Source organism: Esox lucius, chromosome 1, assembly GCF_011004845.1.
Source record: "Esox lucius isolate fEsoLuc1 chromosome 1, fEsoLuc1.pri, whole genome shotgun sequence".
In the NCBI taxonomy this organism is placed as follows: Eukaryota; Metazoa; Chordata; class Actinopteri; order Esociformes; family Esocidae; genus Esox; species Esox lucius.
In genome coordinates this window covers 35,561,371-35,576,914 of record NC_047569.1, presented here as the reverse complement: position 1 = coordinate 35,576,914, position 15,544 = coordinate 35,561,371, and the positions used below count along the sequence as shown (strand labels likewise).

General features: G+C 45.3%; 1 protein-coding gene across 8 annotated transcripts in view; it reads right to left on the bottom strand.

Annotated features, from left to right (window-relative positions):
- Window positions 1-1,583: 1,583 nt before the first annotated feature.
- Window positions 1,584-15,544, bottom strand: part of dock10 (dedicator of cytokinesis 10) — a 90,855-nt gene continuing 76,894 nt past the window's right edge. For 5 of the 8 annotated variants that reach the window (XM_034292436.1, XM_034292490.1, XM_034292504.1 and 2 more), the window contains 18 exons: window positions 14,854-14,978; window positions 14,546-14,661; window positions 13,788-13,925; window positions 13,299-13,481; window positions 12,856-12,966; window positions 11,920-12,135; window positions 11,285-11,342; window positions 10,250-10,348; window positions 8,329-8,435; window positions 8,016-8,138; window positions 7,798-7,911; window positions 7,409-7,414; window positions 6,107-6,253; window positions 5,389-5,599; window positions 4,853-5,043; window positions 4,178-4,278; window positions 3,745-3,883; window positions 1,584-2,601 (listed from right to left, as the gene is read on the bottom strand). In XM_034292436.1, the coding sequence (XP_034148327.1) occupies window positions 2,554-2,601; window positions 3,745-3,883; window positions 4,178-4,278; window positions 4,853-5,043; window positions 5,389-5,599; window positions 6,107-6,253; window positions 7,409-7,414; window positions 7,798-7,911; window positions 8,016-8,138; window positions 8,329-8,435; window positions 10,250-10,348; window positions 11,285-11,342; window positions 11,920-12,135; window positions 12,856-12,966; window positions 13,299-13,481; window positions 13,788-13,925; window positions 14,546-14,661; window positions 14,854-14,978 (2,233 nt within the window). In that variant the 3' untranslated portion in view covers window positions 1,584-2,553. The remainder of the gene's footprint in view (window positions 2,602-3,744; window positions 3,884-4,177; window positions 4,279-4,852; window positions 5,044-5,388; window positions 5,600-6,106; window positions 6,254-7,408; window positions 7,415-7,797; window positions 7,912-8,015; window positions 8,139-8,328; window positions 8,436-10,249; window positions 10,349-11,284; window positions 11,343-11,919; window positions 12,136-12,855; window positions 12,967-13,298; window positions 13,482-13,787; window positions 13,926-14,545; window positions 14,662-14,853; window positions 14,979-15,544) is intronic. The other 3 variants (XM_034292462.1, XM_013134024.4, XM_013134033.4) reach the window with 3 other exon arrangements.

Genomic DNA, 15,544 nt, shown 5'->3' with positions numbered 1-15,544 from the left:
TGCAGCCCAGGCCAGTGAATCATACATGAGCCTGTCTGTGTGGGAGTGAAACCCAATCCCGTCTCACGGACTGCCACACTGCCACTCAGACCTACAGATACAGGAGACAGGGAGTGCAGGCGGAGATGGGGAGGTAGGTGGTGGTGGTGGGGGGTGGGGTTAAGAATGGAGGTGGGTTTTATGACACCCTTCTAACTTCCCTTTGGCCCCTAGCCCCGCCCCCTTTCACTACCCATATACCTGAATCAGGGTGCATGTTGCTAAGCCACTGGGATACTTAATGGTGTTCTTGTGTTTGCTGCTCCAGCATGAGGCTTATCATTAATAGGTAAAGAGGCACTCTGATCCAGTCCTCTGCTATGACGGTAATTATACTTCCAGAGAGATGGAAAACGATCTGGATCACAAATTCCCTTGATTCACTATTCACGCAAAACAAACAACAAAGGCCTCTAAACACTGACTGTAGCTGAATGCTTGTCCATCGTTGTAAAGATGCATTCCAGGACTAGGTTTTTTATGTCTGTATGTAGTGGGAATCACTATCGTAACTCAGTTAGCCTTGAAATTTCAAGTTTGAAAGTGAATGTGTTGGATGACATGGGCCTCATATTGCCAAACATATGACATAGTACACCATTTTCACGTACCCCTTTTGGCTTGACAGCAGCACTTTTACACTCACAAAGCCCAGTGATGTGCTCATTTGCATCTGGTACACACTGCAATCATGCTGCAATCATGAAACGCAACACGCAATAGCAAGAATGGTTTATTTGCTAGTAGGCCACAAAAACTATAATTAAAACCCACCTCCATGCCAACAATCAATTTGGATGTCCTGCCAGGCTTGACTCGGTCAAGTACCAGGAGATTTCAGACTAAAATCTGCCTGCCTCTGCCAGGAGCCTAAACTGTCATTTTTGGATCTTTCAGCAGGCCAGTGATCCAAAGCATTCTCCCAGATCTACACAAAAATCTCACTGACTCAAGAATCTAGCTTTTGCAATGACCGTCCCAGTTCCCTGACCTTAACCCCATTGAACCCCTTTGGGGTACGTTGAAGAGGAGAGTGCAAGAAAGTACCAAGGACTGAATGAACAGATGGTCGCCGATCCCTTGCAATTTGTGCTCTCCCAGCTAATTAGACATTTAAGTAGCAGAATGGTTTTATTTTGGCAAGGGGAGTACATGCCTATAGTGCACACCTGCATGTAGGAATTAAAGGTTAGCTTTCCCCTATTTTAAGTGTAGGAGCAAGCTGATAACCCTCCCCCCAAAAAAATTCATGGCCAATTAATTTGTCTTTACTGAGGTGTCCAATCCTTCTGGAGGGCACGGTATATGTCTGTTGGACTGTGTCTGGAGCTATGTACTTTATATATGTATTCTGGTTTTTGTGTCATATCACTTCAAGTGTGTAATTCATCAACACTGGTTTTATGGACATAAACAAAGTTTATTTAATTGTTATACATACAACTAGTTTGTTCATTCCTTTTTTTAAATTTAGCCAAACAAAAAAATCATATATTTTTTTTATATAAAAAAAGAAACAATTTTAAATATTAATAATTCTTATTTACAATTTAAAACAGTACAGGAAATAATAATAACAACATTATCAATCATAAAAATGTTATAAAACATAAACTTTCCATTCGAAAATTTGTGAGCTGGGAATTCCAGAATGTTAGGATACAAAGTAGCTATGCGGAGTTGCTCTACATTCAAACAGGAACAGGAGGTGTGTTCAATATCAAATATGAATCAGGCTACATGTCACTCTGTTCAGCAGGTCACAATGTTGTGTAACGTTTAAAATAAATGATAAAGAACCACCATGTCTCTGCCATACAGTAAAATAAATCTTGTTGGCACTTTTTATGGCAATTTGATCTGCAACATTCAACATTCATGTTTGGCTACTGAACATGTAGAAATCCTTCATAGAATTTCTTATACTGTCATCTTACAAGACCTTGTGGAATTGTTTAATACAAGTGGCAAACAGCTGCAGCATAAAAGTATCCAAAAGAATAATGGAAAAACCATCAAACGATGATCCAAATAGTTGTGACCGGAATGACAACCAAACATTTGTTCTGCTGAACGCACCTCAAGCTCATTAAGGTCACTGTTCTCTAAAGGGATGGGGCTATGGAGAGAAGGCGCATGTTGTGTGTGTGCGTGTGTGTGTGTTTGCGTACATAGTAAGGAGACGAGGCAGTCGGCAGGGGAGTGCAAACATGGACGTATAAACAAAAAGTAACAGTACAGCAGCCTGGTGGACTTCATCATCATCATCATCATCCTCCTCACCAGGACTGCGGAGTACACGGTCGCTAGACTACCACAACCACAGTCTACAGACTTCCGGAATTTCCCCAGACACTTTCTTATTTTCCAGTTCCCACAAACTCACAGTCCCACTCCCCTGCTCCTTCCTGTATAATTCCAGACAGGGGGAAGAGCGACGGCGCTCACCAAGAGCAGTTTTGGTGCAGCGTGTCCACCTGGGCACTGGCAGTTTCCGTTATGCCTACCGGCTGCTCAGAAGGCGCTGTGCCGCTCGGCTCCCGGTTGTCTTGAGTGAGGGATCTTGGTTTGAAGGAGAGACAGATGGTGGACACCATTCAAATCACACAGATAAAGTAGGATGACAAACCCACCCACCCAACTAAACTACAAAATATATATGTAAAAGAGAGTGGTTAGTATAGTAAGGACCCACGAGGAGCAGTGAAGTGGGGGGTCTAAGAAAGACAGTTAGGGGACAGTAGAAAGAGGAACAGAAACTTAATGAGATGATGTGGCTGTGGTCAGGCTCTGGAAGATCTCTTGCATGAAAGAAAATAAATGACATCACAGAAAGAAATAAAGGTTTACTGTATGTTGCTAATGCTCGTTTAATGCTGCACTTGGTAGGATTTTTTCAATAAAAACACTAAAGTTTTGTCCCCTATCAACATATTGTATTAGCTAATGAGGCCCTCTGAGAGTTGTTTAGCAACACAGACAGTTCAGTGTCAGTGAAATGTCAATGCATAATTTTTGTAGCATGCCGCGACTTTCCAGCCAATTCTGTTCCAGCAATCCTCTTCCAGCCAATCGCTTTCTTGGTGGTGGGCCTTCTTCCTTGGCTTATTTTGTAAATGCTCATCTTACCTGGATGATATACAGCATATATACACCATAGGGAGCAAAGTTTGCTTATTGTAAGAAACTATAATGGCAGCTAGAGACCAGGATGACAAACTGCAAATTCCTCCGTTGTCTAGTACAGAATACACTACTACAAATGCAAAGAAGCTAAAGAAGACTTAGACTAGCTCTCTATAGCTAGCAACCAGAAACCCTAAGCTAACGTTAGCAAGGCTAAGAACAAAGTGAACATTATTAAATTTTTGTAACTATTATTGAGAATTTCATTCCCTATCAGACATTGGTGCGGAAACTGCTTTCTGACCAGTGAGTAATTGCAAAATGCTGTAATTGTTTGTTTACAGAAATAAATCCTACTTAGTGCAGCTTTAAAAAATGGCTCTGTTTCTTACAGTTTAGTCCAGGTTCCACATTATGCATTGCGTTTCCGAACCGATTTAGTATCGGCTTGCCTTTACGCTCACGGTCAATAAAACAACTGGGATCCCATATTAGGCACATTCATTCTGAGACGCTTGACTTAGCTCCAGTCGTCTTAAGAAACAGCGAGTGTCAATGTGTCTGTGGGTTTCCACAGACCTGCTCATTCATGACGGTGGAGAGTTCGGTCAGCATGTCCCGGTAGTGGGCTCTCATCTCCTCCTGGTACTCCAGCTGGTCCTCCTTGATAAGACGCTCGTTGACGTCCAGCGCCTGGCCGCACGCCTCCGCAAACTGCCTGCAGGGGGAGACGTAGAGCTTTAGGGCGACGTAAGGGCCCGGCATTTCCCTGTCCTGACCACATCTGGAAAACCTGTGGGCCTTTAGTTAGCTTGACCTGAACTGAGCCCAACCTTGTCTATAGGTGGCTCGGTTGGACACAGTGTGGCAGTGCCAAGGTCGTGGGTCTAATCCCCACCGGGGTTACAATGCGTACGCACACACAAAGACACACGTTTCGGTTAAATGTGCCAAGTGGGACAGAAGAGGCCTCGCCTTTGACCCAAGTCATTAGAAGTGATGTGTGAAGTACCTGAAAATCTCCTTGAGCAGTTTCACTTGGTTGTCAGGGTACTTCTTGGCATTTTTTTCTTCCAGGAATGCACGGGCATACGCCATTGGCCCAGCATTCACCTATGAGGTTAATTCAAGGTTATCCACCAGCATTGTTTTCAACAGGAAAAAAACGACAGGAAGAAGAAAATATAATTAAGACTCATCCATACGATGCCAAATCCCAATGCTGAAAGAGACTAATACTACTGATTGACGGCTACACAGTGGGAAACAGTCGATGACAGACAGTAAGTAGCTTAGGCAGCTTTTTCATGACCCATAATCCCCTGTTTCAGTTGTGCCGCTGCAGCAGGTTAAGACTGGTCCGCATCAAGCCGTCGCTCCGCGAAGCACGCTCCATTCACACAGACAACCGAGGAACATTGATTTATTTCACGGAGTACTTCCAGACACTGTCTTCAACAAGTGTAGATCGAACGCAGCGTTAGTGTGGGTGTTTCTTCTGGTTGGTTGTCTGTCTCTGTTGTGTACTACCAGAACCTTTTGTGTTCGCTCCGCTGAGTTGTCTTTGAGTGAGTCTCTCCGTATCTGTCCAGCTCTCTTTCCTCTATCTCCTCCCTCCCTCCCTCCCACCCCTCCATCCCTCCCTCCCCTCCCCTCCCTCCCTCCCTCCCAGCCCTCCCTCCCTCACCTTGACACTGACGCTCCCTTGCAGTTTGAGCTGCAGCCGGATCATATCCACCTCCTCCATGGCACACAGCTGGTTGAGCTCGGACACCTTGTGGGACATCTCGTCAATCGCCACCTCGATGGGGTTCATCTCTGTGCTCTGCTGCTCCACCACCTGGATGCGCTTCTTCAGGTAGGGGAAGCTGGAGCTCGCTGGGCAGGAGGAGAGGTAGGGGAGAGACAGGTGTGAGGAACCAATGACAGATTCTATCCATGTAGAATATATATGGATGTATATATACACACACACACACACATCTCCTGGTTTTTGGAAGGAAAGCTAATTGGTTGTCCATTAAAATAACATCAACTTGATCAGAGATACAGTGTAGACATTGTTAATGTTGTAAATGACTACTGTAGTGGGAAGCGACTGATTTTCAATGGAATATCTACACAGGCGTACAGAGGCCCATTATGATCTGTGTTCCAGTGGTGTTTGCTAATCCAAGTTTATTATTTTAAAACAGATGATTAGTAGGATACTGGGATTCTCACTGGTTAACATGGTGCGTCTCTTGCATTGCTCCTCCACGTCACCATGCTTTTTCCCAGACAGAGTGAACGGCGTCTCAAACACGAAGCGCTTGATGTTGTGATGGCGCTCGAAGTCCGTCCTTTTCTCCTGCTGCTCCTTGTCATCGAAGTAGGGTACCACATAGGTCACCTGGATGTAGGCGAATTTGGGGTCCAGGTCTTTAGGGTTCACCTGAAGGGGGGGCGATTTCACAGCATTTTATGTCACGTAAAGACTCTCACTCTTAAAATGCCCATTGTTTTTCAAACTGATCGTTCCATGTTGTGATACAATTAAATTGTTAAAAACAATTCTTCTTTTCCAAACAGATTTTGCAGAAAATAATAGAAATTGTGTAATTTTTGCTCCAAATTTTTTAATGGCAGCGATTAGAATCGAGTAGATGCTGGAAATGTGGATGGTTTTGAATGAATGGGCTTCTTTTCTGCTCCTGAATTCCCATATAGACCCCAAACCTCCTGCTGTGTGGATGGCCAGAGTTCTGTTTTCATCTGACTAAAGGCCAATCCAACTGCAGATGCTATTTAGCAAACTGAAAATCCCATTTGTGTGTTTGGCTCTTTGCCTAAGATGGATTCTCAAAATGAGAATATCTGAGGAAAATACACTCTGAATAACAATATACTAAACCTATAAACGGGAAAGTGTTTGGGAGCTGGAGGGAGCTAGCAGACTGACCTTGTTGGAGTCCTGAATCATCTTGACATTGTCAGCCCCAAACTTGTCAGAATAGAGTTTGAGGAGCCTCTGGGAGATCTCGGACAGCCCCGTAAGCTTTGGTTCCTTATAGATGAACTCCTTACTCTCCTCCTCCTCAAAGAAGCCCTGTTACGGAAACACCCCGTTACCCAACTACACAGGACTGGACTGTCTGTGTGCTTGGTTAAGAACATCATCTACCTGACCGAAATGTCAACTTTTAAATAAACCGGCTTCAGTATTTCTTTATTAGTACTATGTAGTGCATGTATGTGAGTGGATTGTATAACAGTTCGTCTGATGTCGGCCACCGGCCCTTTGTCACAATGTCTTTGCTAACATTGCCTCCTTGTGGTTTACTGTGGATCTCTAGCTGTCTAGTCAGTTGTTTCTTGGTGTTGCATCAGCTTGTTAGAACACAAACATAATCAGAAAAGACAACGACAAAACGACAGTGTTATGTTCTGGATGAAGCAGATGTCATTCAGATGTAGTTCTCGAAGTACTGTTGGGTCAAAGAGCAATGAGGGTTATTTTCCTTTACTCTGTCTCAAAATATCTCCTTGGTTAATCTCTTCTGCTCCTCAACTGTGTTGAAGGTAAGGTACCTTCCCCTAGACCATGTTCTCCAAAGTGTTTTAGTGTACGGGTGTGAGGATGAAAGGAATGGAGGAGAGACCAATTGAGAAACAGCCCTATATTCCACGGTTCTAGACCCCAGACCCACATTCACAAAGTGTTTTAGTGTATGGGTTTTGATCTTCACTTGTTCCCAAATCAGTAGTCCAAACCCTGAGATGGTTGGTTAATTGTCTGGGCCCTGGTCTGGCCTGCCTGCATGTATGTTATGTCGTCTGGACATAAACTGTACTGAGATCTGCTCACACGAGCTACAGATTAGTCACTGGGATAATTGAAGGGAGATTATAAGAGGCAGGTACTGGGTTAGAGATCAGGGTTTGGGTCGGTTGTATTTCATTTCTGTAAGTTCTGGGGCTACTTTAATTCAAATTTGAAACATTGTTTTCCTACTTTATATTCAATGAGACCAATTGGAATCTGAATAATACTTCAATACCCAAATTGACTGAACAGAAACACAACCAACCCAGGTATACACATCATATACAGCATATATACTGTATGCATACAACACATAGACAACAAGACAGGGAGTCTGACTCGTTGTTTTAGAGGTTAAAAGGCTATTACTGGTGGAAGGGTGAAGAGCGGGAGGACAGGAGGCAAGAGCAGAAACGAACAACAGAGACAAAAACTTACCGCAATCTTTGAGAAACCAAATAGAAGAAAAGAAAGCAGACAGAGCAATTAAAGACTCTGACGGGGGAGCAGGTTCAGGTTCGCTCCTCTCTCTTTTCACTAAAGGTAAAATGTCTAAAGGATTCAGACTCCTCTGCACCCATCTCACCAGCTTAGTGAATCTAAGAGTTTGGCATCCCTTATGGGAGACAATGGAGATACTCAGCGAGAAGGGACTGGGTCTGTACCAGATGTCCCCTGCACACCTGCAGAGTGCTGAGATAATGGCACAAACAGACTGGTACTCAGACCCAGTAAACGCCACACACACACACACACACACACACACACACACACACACACACACTCATGAGGTGTGTTGTTCATTTCCAGTGATTTGTTGCACTTACCAGTCCATAGAAGGCCACTCGGTAGTATCGACCAAACAGACGCTTCTCGGAGTTCACGACCTCCGTCACCTTCAGGTACGAGCGGTGAATGTCATAGTACAGCTCAGACAGCCTCTGTGGATCACACACACACACAATGTAAATCCAGATCTAAATTCCTTCTTCCCACCGTGTGTCCAGGGCCTGGTCAAGAAACAGCCCCCCCCAAACCCCCCCACCTTGAAATCTCTCCTCTTCTCAAAGACGGCGATGACAGGCTTGTTGATATCGGCTATGAGCTCGTGCCTCTCAGACTTCCACAGGTAGTCCACACACAGCTCCAGCTGCTCCACCAGAGTGTCCTGTGTTACACACAGACGGCACGTTACACATGGGAAAAGCAGACCGACACAGCGCTGTGTAGCATATGGAAGCTCGTCAAATATCCATTCTGCTAGAATCTGCATTGTATTGTCACCGAGTGGACTTTTCACATCTGAGCTGAAACACCAGCAAGGTTCTTAGCATTGTGCCCAGTGGCAGTGACAGTACCTCTGTGTAGGTGGTGTCCTGAGTCCCTGTGTCCTCCTTCATAGCCCCCTCCTCCTTCACGTTGGGCGTGATGCAGAGGAAGGCTGCCCAGCCCATAGAGAAGGACGCTGAGGTATCACACAGAATTAGAGACGTTAGAGAGGGAGGGACAGGGGGACTCATGGGAACAACATATTATCAAGCTCCTGTTTTTGCTTGTGTGCCTTTCATCGTATGCACGTATGAACACATGAACCGCATACTTCCTTTCACCCCCACCCACCCACCCACACACCCACACACACCCACAGAGTACTGTGTGTGGTACGTGACATTCCTTGTGCTCCATATCAACAAACCTAAACACACACCATTCATTGTGAACGTGCTTTCCGAACACACATCAAGTGAGACCTGGTGGACGTCAGTAAAGGCCTGTTTACGGCGTAGGGGCACGGTAGACGAGAGGCGGACTACAAAACACTGCAGCTGCCAACATTCTTTATTCAATCCAATTTTACCCCGATTTTAATCCGATTTTTTTATCAGTAGTTACAACATCCTTTTATGGCAGCAACTCCTAATTATGAGACTAGGAACGCTTGGCTGACCCCCCACTTGCCTTAGACTGTGATAATGCATGGCCAATATGTCTCTGCCAATGGAGCCTCCCGGCCACAACCGGTTGTGACACACCCTAGGACTGTACGCGGGTTGTAGCGGGCGCTAGCGTAGGAATTTCACTGTGAAAAACTTGCGGTCAACAGTTTGTTCGAAGTTCGCAGTTGAGAACAACCACAAGAACGGACTACATGCAGGTAAGCAAGCTAGCCAGTTATCGAATGATAGCGGACTTATTTAGCGTTTACCCGAATCAAACCTCTGTTTTGGAAGGTGTGTTCATGTGTTCACGACCTCCGAGTGGGAGAATATACCTGAACGCTTTTTGAGGGCTCCGAGAAGTAACGGTAGGTTTGACATCGCAGGACATGGCAGCGTTTGTGGTGAATGTTTGAAAAACATTACTTGCTCCGCGCACAGAAAGTTCAATATATTTGTTTATTCATGTCGTACTCATTAGCGCAGGTGATTGTGATGTTAAAGGTTCTTCGCAGTTTACATTTGGGTAACAGAGGTAATGTTATGCTAGCTAGTCTTAACGTTAATTAACCGTCAATACCGTAGACTGTTTGTCGTCGTGTGAACGCTCCCAAATAAAACTTCTGAAATTAAACAGGATCTGTACACATTTTGAGGGAGGAGTAGATGTAATTTCAGTGATTAAAACATGACAATTTAACTTTTTATGTGGAAAAAACATCAGTTATAATACGTTACTATTATGATACATTATTCACTTTTTTTATATCATATTTTGTATGTTTTCATGCCATGCATGTTTTTTTTTCTTATCAGCAATTCAAGGGATTTATCTGTAAGCTCCAAATCCTCTTATTTCACTCAATGGCCTTTTGTGCTCTGTTATGTGGGCCTTTGTGCCCTAAACATTTCTCTGAAACCAAAGGCCAATGGCCTTGCCCCTAAAATGACAAAATTCCAAGCCTGGCGGGCGCACACTGAAAATCTGTCCCATAGACCGCTAAAACACTTCAGTACTCAATTCTGCTTGTGTTGAAAGTAAAAGGGTACATTCCAATATCCCAACTACTTAGAAATCCTACTACTATTTCACTGCAAAGTCAACTTCAAAACATGACCCTGTGCATCAGTAAAAACTCACTCCATTTGGCCAGTTGAAGTATTATCTGAAGTAGTTGAGGTGACAGTTGAGGCATTAAAATTGATAGTATGGTCCTGTTCACAATATTAAATACCTGGTGCATGTAAAGTTCATCCTGATTCTTTAGTGAGCACAGTTCAAGCCCCCCCCGAACCACCACCCCCCACGTTTCACAGCCAGGCCCCAGGGCGGCACACTCACTTTCTCCATCCCAAGGGGTTAGTAAGGGGCTACAGTTAATGACACTGGGCTGCTCAGGAACCACGCCTGACATCCTGGCCTTGTCAGGTTTCCAGTAGCCTGTGTGATTGAGGAGTATAGGAGTTTAAACATTTTCCACCGGCTGTTGCGCTGCTTTTCCCACGCCACCACAAGCCACTCTTTTACAGGGCATGCTGACCACAGGCGAGCGGCGGCGGCAGAGAGGGACAGAGAGATGACGGCTCATGCTCTGGACGGTGAAGCATGCAGGGATAGTAAGCAGACACGGCTGGACACAGCGCCCCCTGTCATGGAAGAATGTACTTCACACGCAGAAGTGTCCATGTGAGGTCGCAGGTGTGCGCCAAATCACACACTATTCCCGTATGGTGTGCAGTACGTTGAGATGTATGGGGGAACAGGGATGCCGTGTTTGTGTATAACAGTACAGGCTGGATGGAGAGGCTGTGTCTCGGAGAGGTCTCTCTGTGTTTCTGTGTGAAAGTACACTCTGGATTGAGCCAGATCTGAAGTGTGGATGTATGTTATGTGTTTGACATTTAAAAAATTACAGTTACAGTCAACTTTTAGTAATTTAACAGTTTAGGGACATTTTTGTCTCCTTTATATAATCAGAAACACACACACACACACACTCGTTGCATGCTAACACACAAGGCACATGACAAACATGCAGCATATGTACTTGCTGTACAATGCATTGACACACGCACGCGCACACGCACGCGTGCGCCCAAACATACCATTTCCACTCTTTATATGCAGAACCACAGGTTAGAAACAAACATCTGCTCAGAAGGGTTACATTTAGCCATATGCACACAGCGCTGAATGATGATGTCACAAACACTGGCCAGAGGTAGCCAGAAGACTCAGAGAAGTTAGATGTTTTCTACACAAGGATGCAAACGCCAAAGAGCACGCAGTGTGCACGTGTCCGCCCACACAAACACACACGCACACTGTAGAAGCCTGTTAGCGGGGTGGCCATGGTAACGCCTCTGGGATGCTCACCTCTCCTCTTCAGGGACTCAGCGATCAGCGCAGAGATGTGGATGTAGCACATGGCCGCCTGAGGGGGACGAATCAGAAAATGTGCTGATTTAGGGTCAGTTTGGCCAAATTACATCACAATGAATTAGATTTTAGGAACTGGCGGGCGGGCGGGGGGGGGGGGGGCTGTTCCTAGATCAGTACCCCTACTTGTAGATGCTTGAAATACACTTGGTCCCTGGTCACCATGACGAACCTGAACCAGGCCTGGACCTGCGAAATGTGTTAGGAAATCTTCCATTTGAGGTGAGCTTCTGAGCCTCTGGCTAGAATCCGTGACGGTCGCCAAAGTGACGGCTGTGGTCACAGCAGTATAAATCAGTCCATAAACGTACCTCACTGACATCAGGGGTGTACTTTCAGAAAAGGACAACCCAAAAGGGATTATCAGCTGTCAATGTAGGCAACCCTTTTCAACCTAGAACCAAAAGGTTAAACCATAAACCCCAAAAACATTCTGCCAGGAACCAAACACCTCAATTCCCCTATACGCACAGCCAAATAACCCTTTTAGAAGCCTGTTATTGAGTGTGTTGGAGGGGCTGTGTATCCATACCCTCTACCTACAACATGGCCAGTTTCTTGGCATGCTGTACCTCTGAGAGGTCTCCATTGCGGACATGGATCTTGGCCATGCTTTCCAGCCAAGTGCGCCGGAGCTCGGGTGTGCTGGCGTAGGAGTTGGCGAGGCTGTACTGTAGATCCACCAGCATCTCTGGGTCCTTTTCATGCTCCTTCATCTGGGACGTGGCCATCAGTACCGTGCGGATCCGCTTGGTCAGGTCCTTCACCTCGGCAGAAAACGATGTGTTCTGGGAAACGGAGTGCGGATGGATGACACACTTGTTATAATAGTTCAAGTTCATTAAGCGGTGTTAATTGTTGATTAATTGTTGACTATAAAGAAAATATATGAAGGGTTACAAAAGTGCCCCTCTGATACCTGTAGGGAAACCCTACTTTTGGTTCATGGCAGAAGCCTTTTTGGTTCTCATCTGCTTGGAACCTATTATTTCTAAATGGAACCAAAAAGGCTTTTCCCAGGAACCAGAAAATAGTTCTCCTACGGTGATTGAAAAAGCATTGTTTTGAGTGTAATTCATTTTTTTTAATAAGATAATTTGTCCAAGCTGTTAAAATCTCTGGGATAATATATCTTTTTTTTTACATCAGGTTCAACCATTTGTAATTAACATATTGAAGCTCTGGTATGTAATTGTTATTTTAAACTAAAATGGGTTTTATCTGACATGAAAGCGTTTTATCTGGAATGTTTTTTTCAACGCGTGTTGCTACTGGAAGAAATAGTTTTCTGTGTGTACTCAGTCATAGCATAACAACCATCTCTGGTTGGTAGAGAGGAACGACAGCTAAATGGCAAAGTGATTTTTTTATTCCAAAACAGCAATCCTGTTCCCTAGATAATGCCTTATTTTTAAACAGAGTCTAATGGGCCCTGGTTTAAAGTAGGGCACTATGAAGAGAACACCATGCAATTTAGGACTGCCTAGAAGTCCAGTTCCAGTTCTCACCTTGAGAGGAGCATCTCCGTTGGCGAAGTTATTGATGATGGCCAGAGACTGTTGGAAGCGTGAGCCTCCAATCCCAGCGTCTGCGATCAGCTGACTCACTGCTTTGATTAACTGCAGGGGAGAGGAAACAGAGCATGAAGAGGAGCCGAGGTGAGCTGGTGATTCTAGTCACAACTGCTCTAAAAACAGGCTAGTGATGTGTGAAGTCTCTGCCTGTTTCAGACAGATCAGCCAGCCGTCCAGGCCTCTCTCTCTCCAGGCTCTGTGTTCACCAAACAATACATGGATATAAAGAGAGCTCTGACGCACACTCATTGTACACACACACACTTTGTACACACACTCCATACATATACACACCCAGAGTTTGTGGGTTTGATTCCAACCGGGGACCGGGGCGCCAGGCAAATAACTAAAATGTAAGTGTAATACTCCACACTGACCTGTAGGTGGGAGCGAACGATGGACTTGCCCTTGGTGAACTCAAAGTTCTTCCTCATGAAGAAGTAGAGGAGCGCTGAGGCCTCGGTCTGGGTGGAGCTGGATCGGTGGTTACAGCACTTCAGGATCTCATAGCACAAACAGCCATACAGGTCCGCTTTGCCCTGGAAGAACGCAGAGGGGAACTGTGGGGGAGAGGAAAACGGAAAGAGGGAGGAAGTTGGGAGAAAGAGGGGAAGATGGAGAGAGAAAGGAAGTTGGAGAGAAAAGAAACAGAAAAATGAAGATGGAGAGGAAGATGGAGAGGAAGAAAGAAAAAAGGGGAGAAAGGAGAGAGAGTTTGGTATCAATGATGCTGTATGACAAAATATATTTAAGTTGTGTGTGTGTGTGTGTGTGTGTGTGTGTGTGTGTGTGTATGTGTGTGTGTGTGTGTACGTGTGTACGTGTGTGCGCGCGCGCGCATGTGGGCTATCTGTCAGTGCAGGGACCTTCTGTATGAAGAGGCGCAGGGCAGCAAAGACATGCTTCAAGGTGTTGGTGGACTGGTTGATCTGGAAGAACAGGAGGTATGTGTCAAACACCTTCTTCATCAGCAGGTTCTGACCCTCGTCCTGTAGCAACTGTTTCTGTGGGAGAGAGGGAACAGCAGTCAACACTGGATGCTTCAGAACTACACCCTATATCTCAACAGTAGAATGCCATTTGGGACACATGCATGACATTAACCTGCAATGGGTCAGATCTCAGACAGTATAGCATTTCTGAGTTGCTCTATAATGTTTGTATTAAAGAAAGTCTGTAAGAGTTTAGAAGGCTGCACAGTAGCCAAGAACAACAGAAATGGAACAAGTCGCCAGCCTTAAACAGATAAAGAATGTCAGAAACATTATGGTGAAACAGCGCAAATAATGAACAGGGTGAAAAAATAACTGTAGTTATTTGTATGTCCACCAGGTGACAGTGTTCTGTCAAAATAGATTAATGAATGGCAGTTTCTGAGAGTAGAGGTGGAAACGAGCTGATCTACAAATTACCGTAATAAATAACCACCTCTCAAAAACTGCTTTTACAATATCACTGGAACTTCCCCAGAAATCCTATATAGAACATTTCAGATACCTTTCATCCAGTATTTCAGGAATTTCTAGGAAGTTTTGGGGGAAGAAGTACCAGCATTTTCCCAGTCGCAACAGTTGTACATGTTTGCATTTGACCATTGAGACACTGGCCGGTGTCATTGTCTGACCTTGTGGTGCTGGACAAAGAGGCCGAGGACATCCAGAACGGTGAGGGCAACCTCGGTGGACAGATTGGCCTCGATGTCCGTGGGGCTCAGGTGGTCTCCTTCGGGGATGTTTCCGTCTGAGACAAGGAGAGACAAGCAGTGATACACAGCAGCACAACACTGACCCTATCCCTAACTTTAGAAAAACATCCCCCCACAAAACATTACTTAGAAACAGTTAAGAAATAGCACCATTGACGTTCGGTAAAAGTAGAAGGCTAGTGCGCCGTGTCGGCAGTGCCTAGCAGCGGAGGGAGAGGCGGGCGTACTTGTGGTTGCGTTACCGGTCTCCATCATCTGCAGCAGCTTGGGGTTGGTCAGGGCGTTCTTGGCCCGGATGATGGGCATGGTCTGGGAGCGGGCGTGGCGATGACCGTCCTGTCCCGACAGCATCCTGGTGGCCAGAGGGTCAGAGGTCAAAGGGTTCACAAATAGCTCTCCCAGCTCAAGTCAGGGGGGTGTTCAGTAAGCACGAAACACGTAGGAGAATTTTTAAACAAATACTTTTTACAATAAAACCCCCCAATAATTTCATGTTTCAATATGTTACATATTTTGTGCCCACTGAACACAAATCTGATACAGTCTCTATGCCTGCAATTAAACCGCCTGCGTGAGAACGTCTGAGGAAAAAAACATAACCTGTTACACTGACAGCATGCATGTTAGCCATCTCACAGTTATAAAGGGATCTCTGTTAACACAAGGGATTCTAATTCCAGTGGGGGAGGGTATGCAGACAAAGCACCAGCCAATTACAGGACGCCACACGTATGGAACAGACTGAGGACCATGACTGAGTGGCTGCCACACTGTCACATGACAAACTCACAACGTCCACCATGGACGCTCACATTGCCGGACCAGGAAGATGGCACCGACGAGGGGCAATGGCGGATTAAACTCACGGAACGAACGGCGCACAGAAACCCAATTGGCTCAGTTTTCACACTCTCGTCC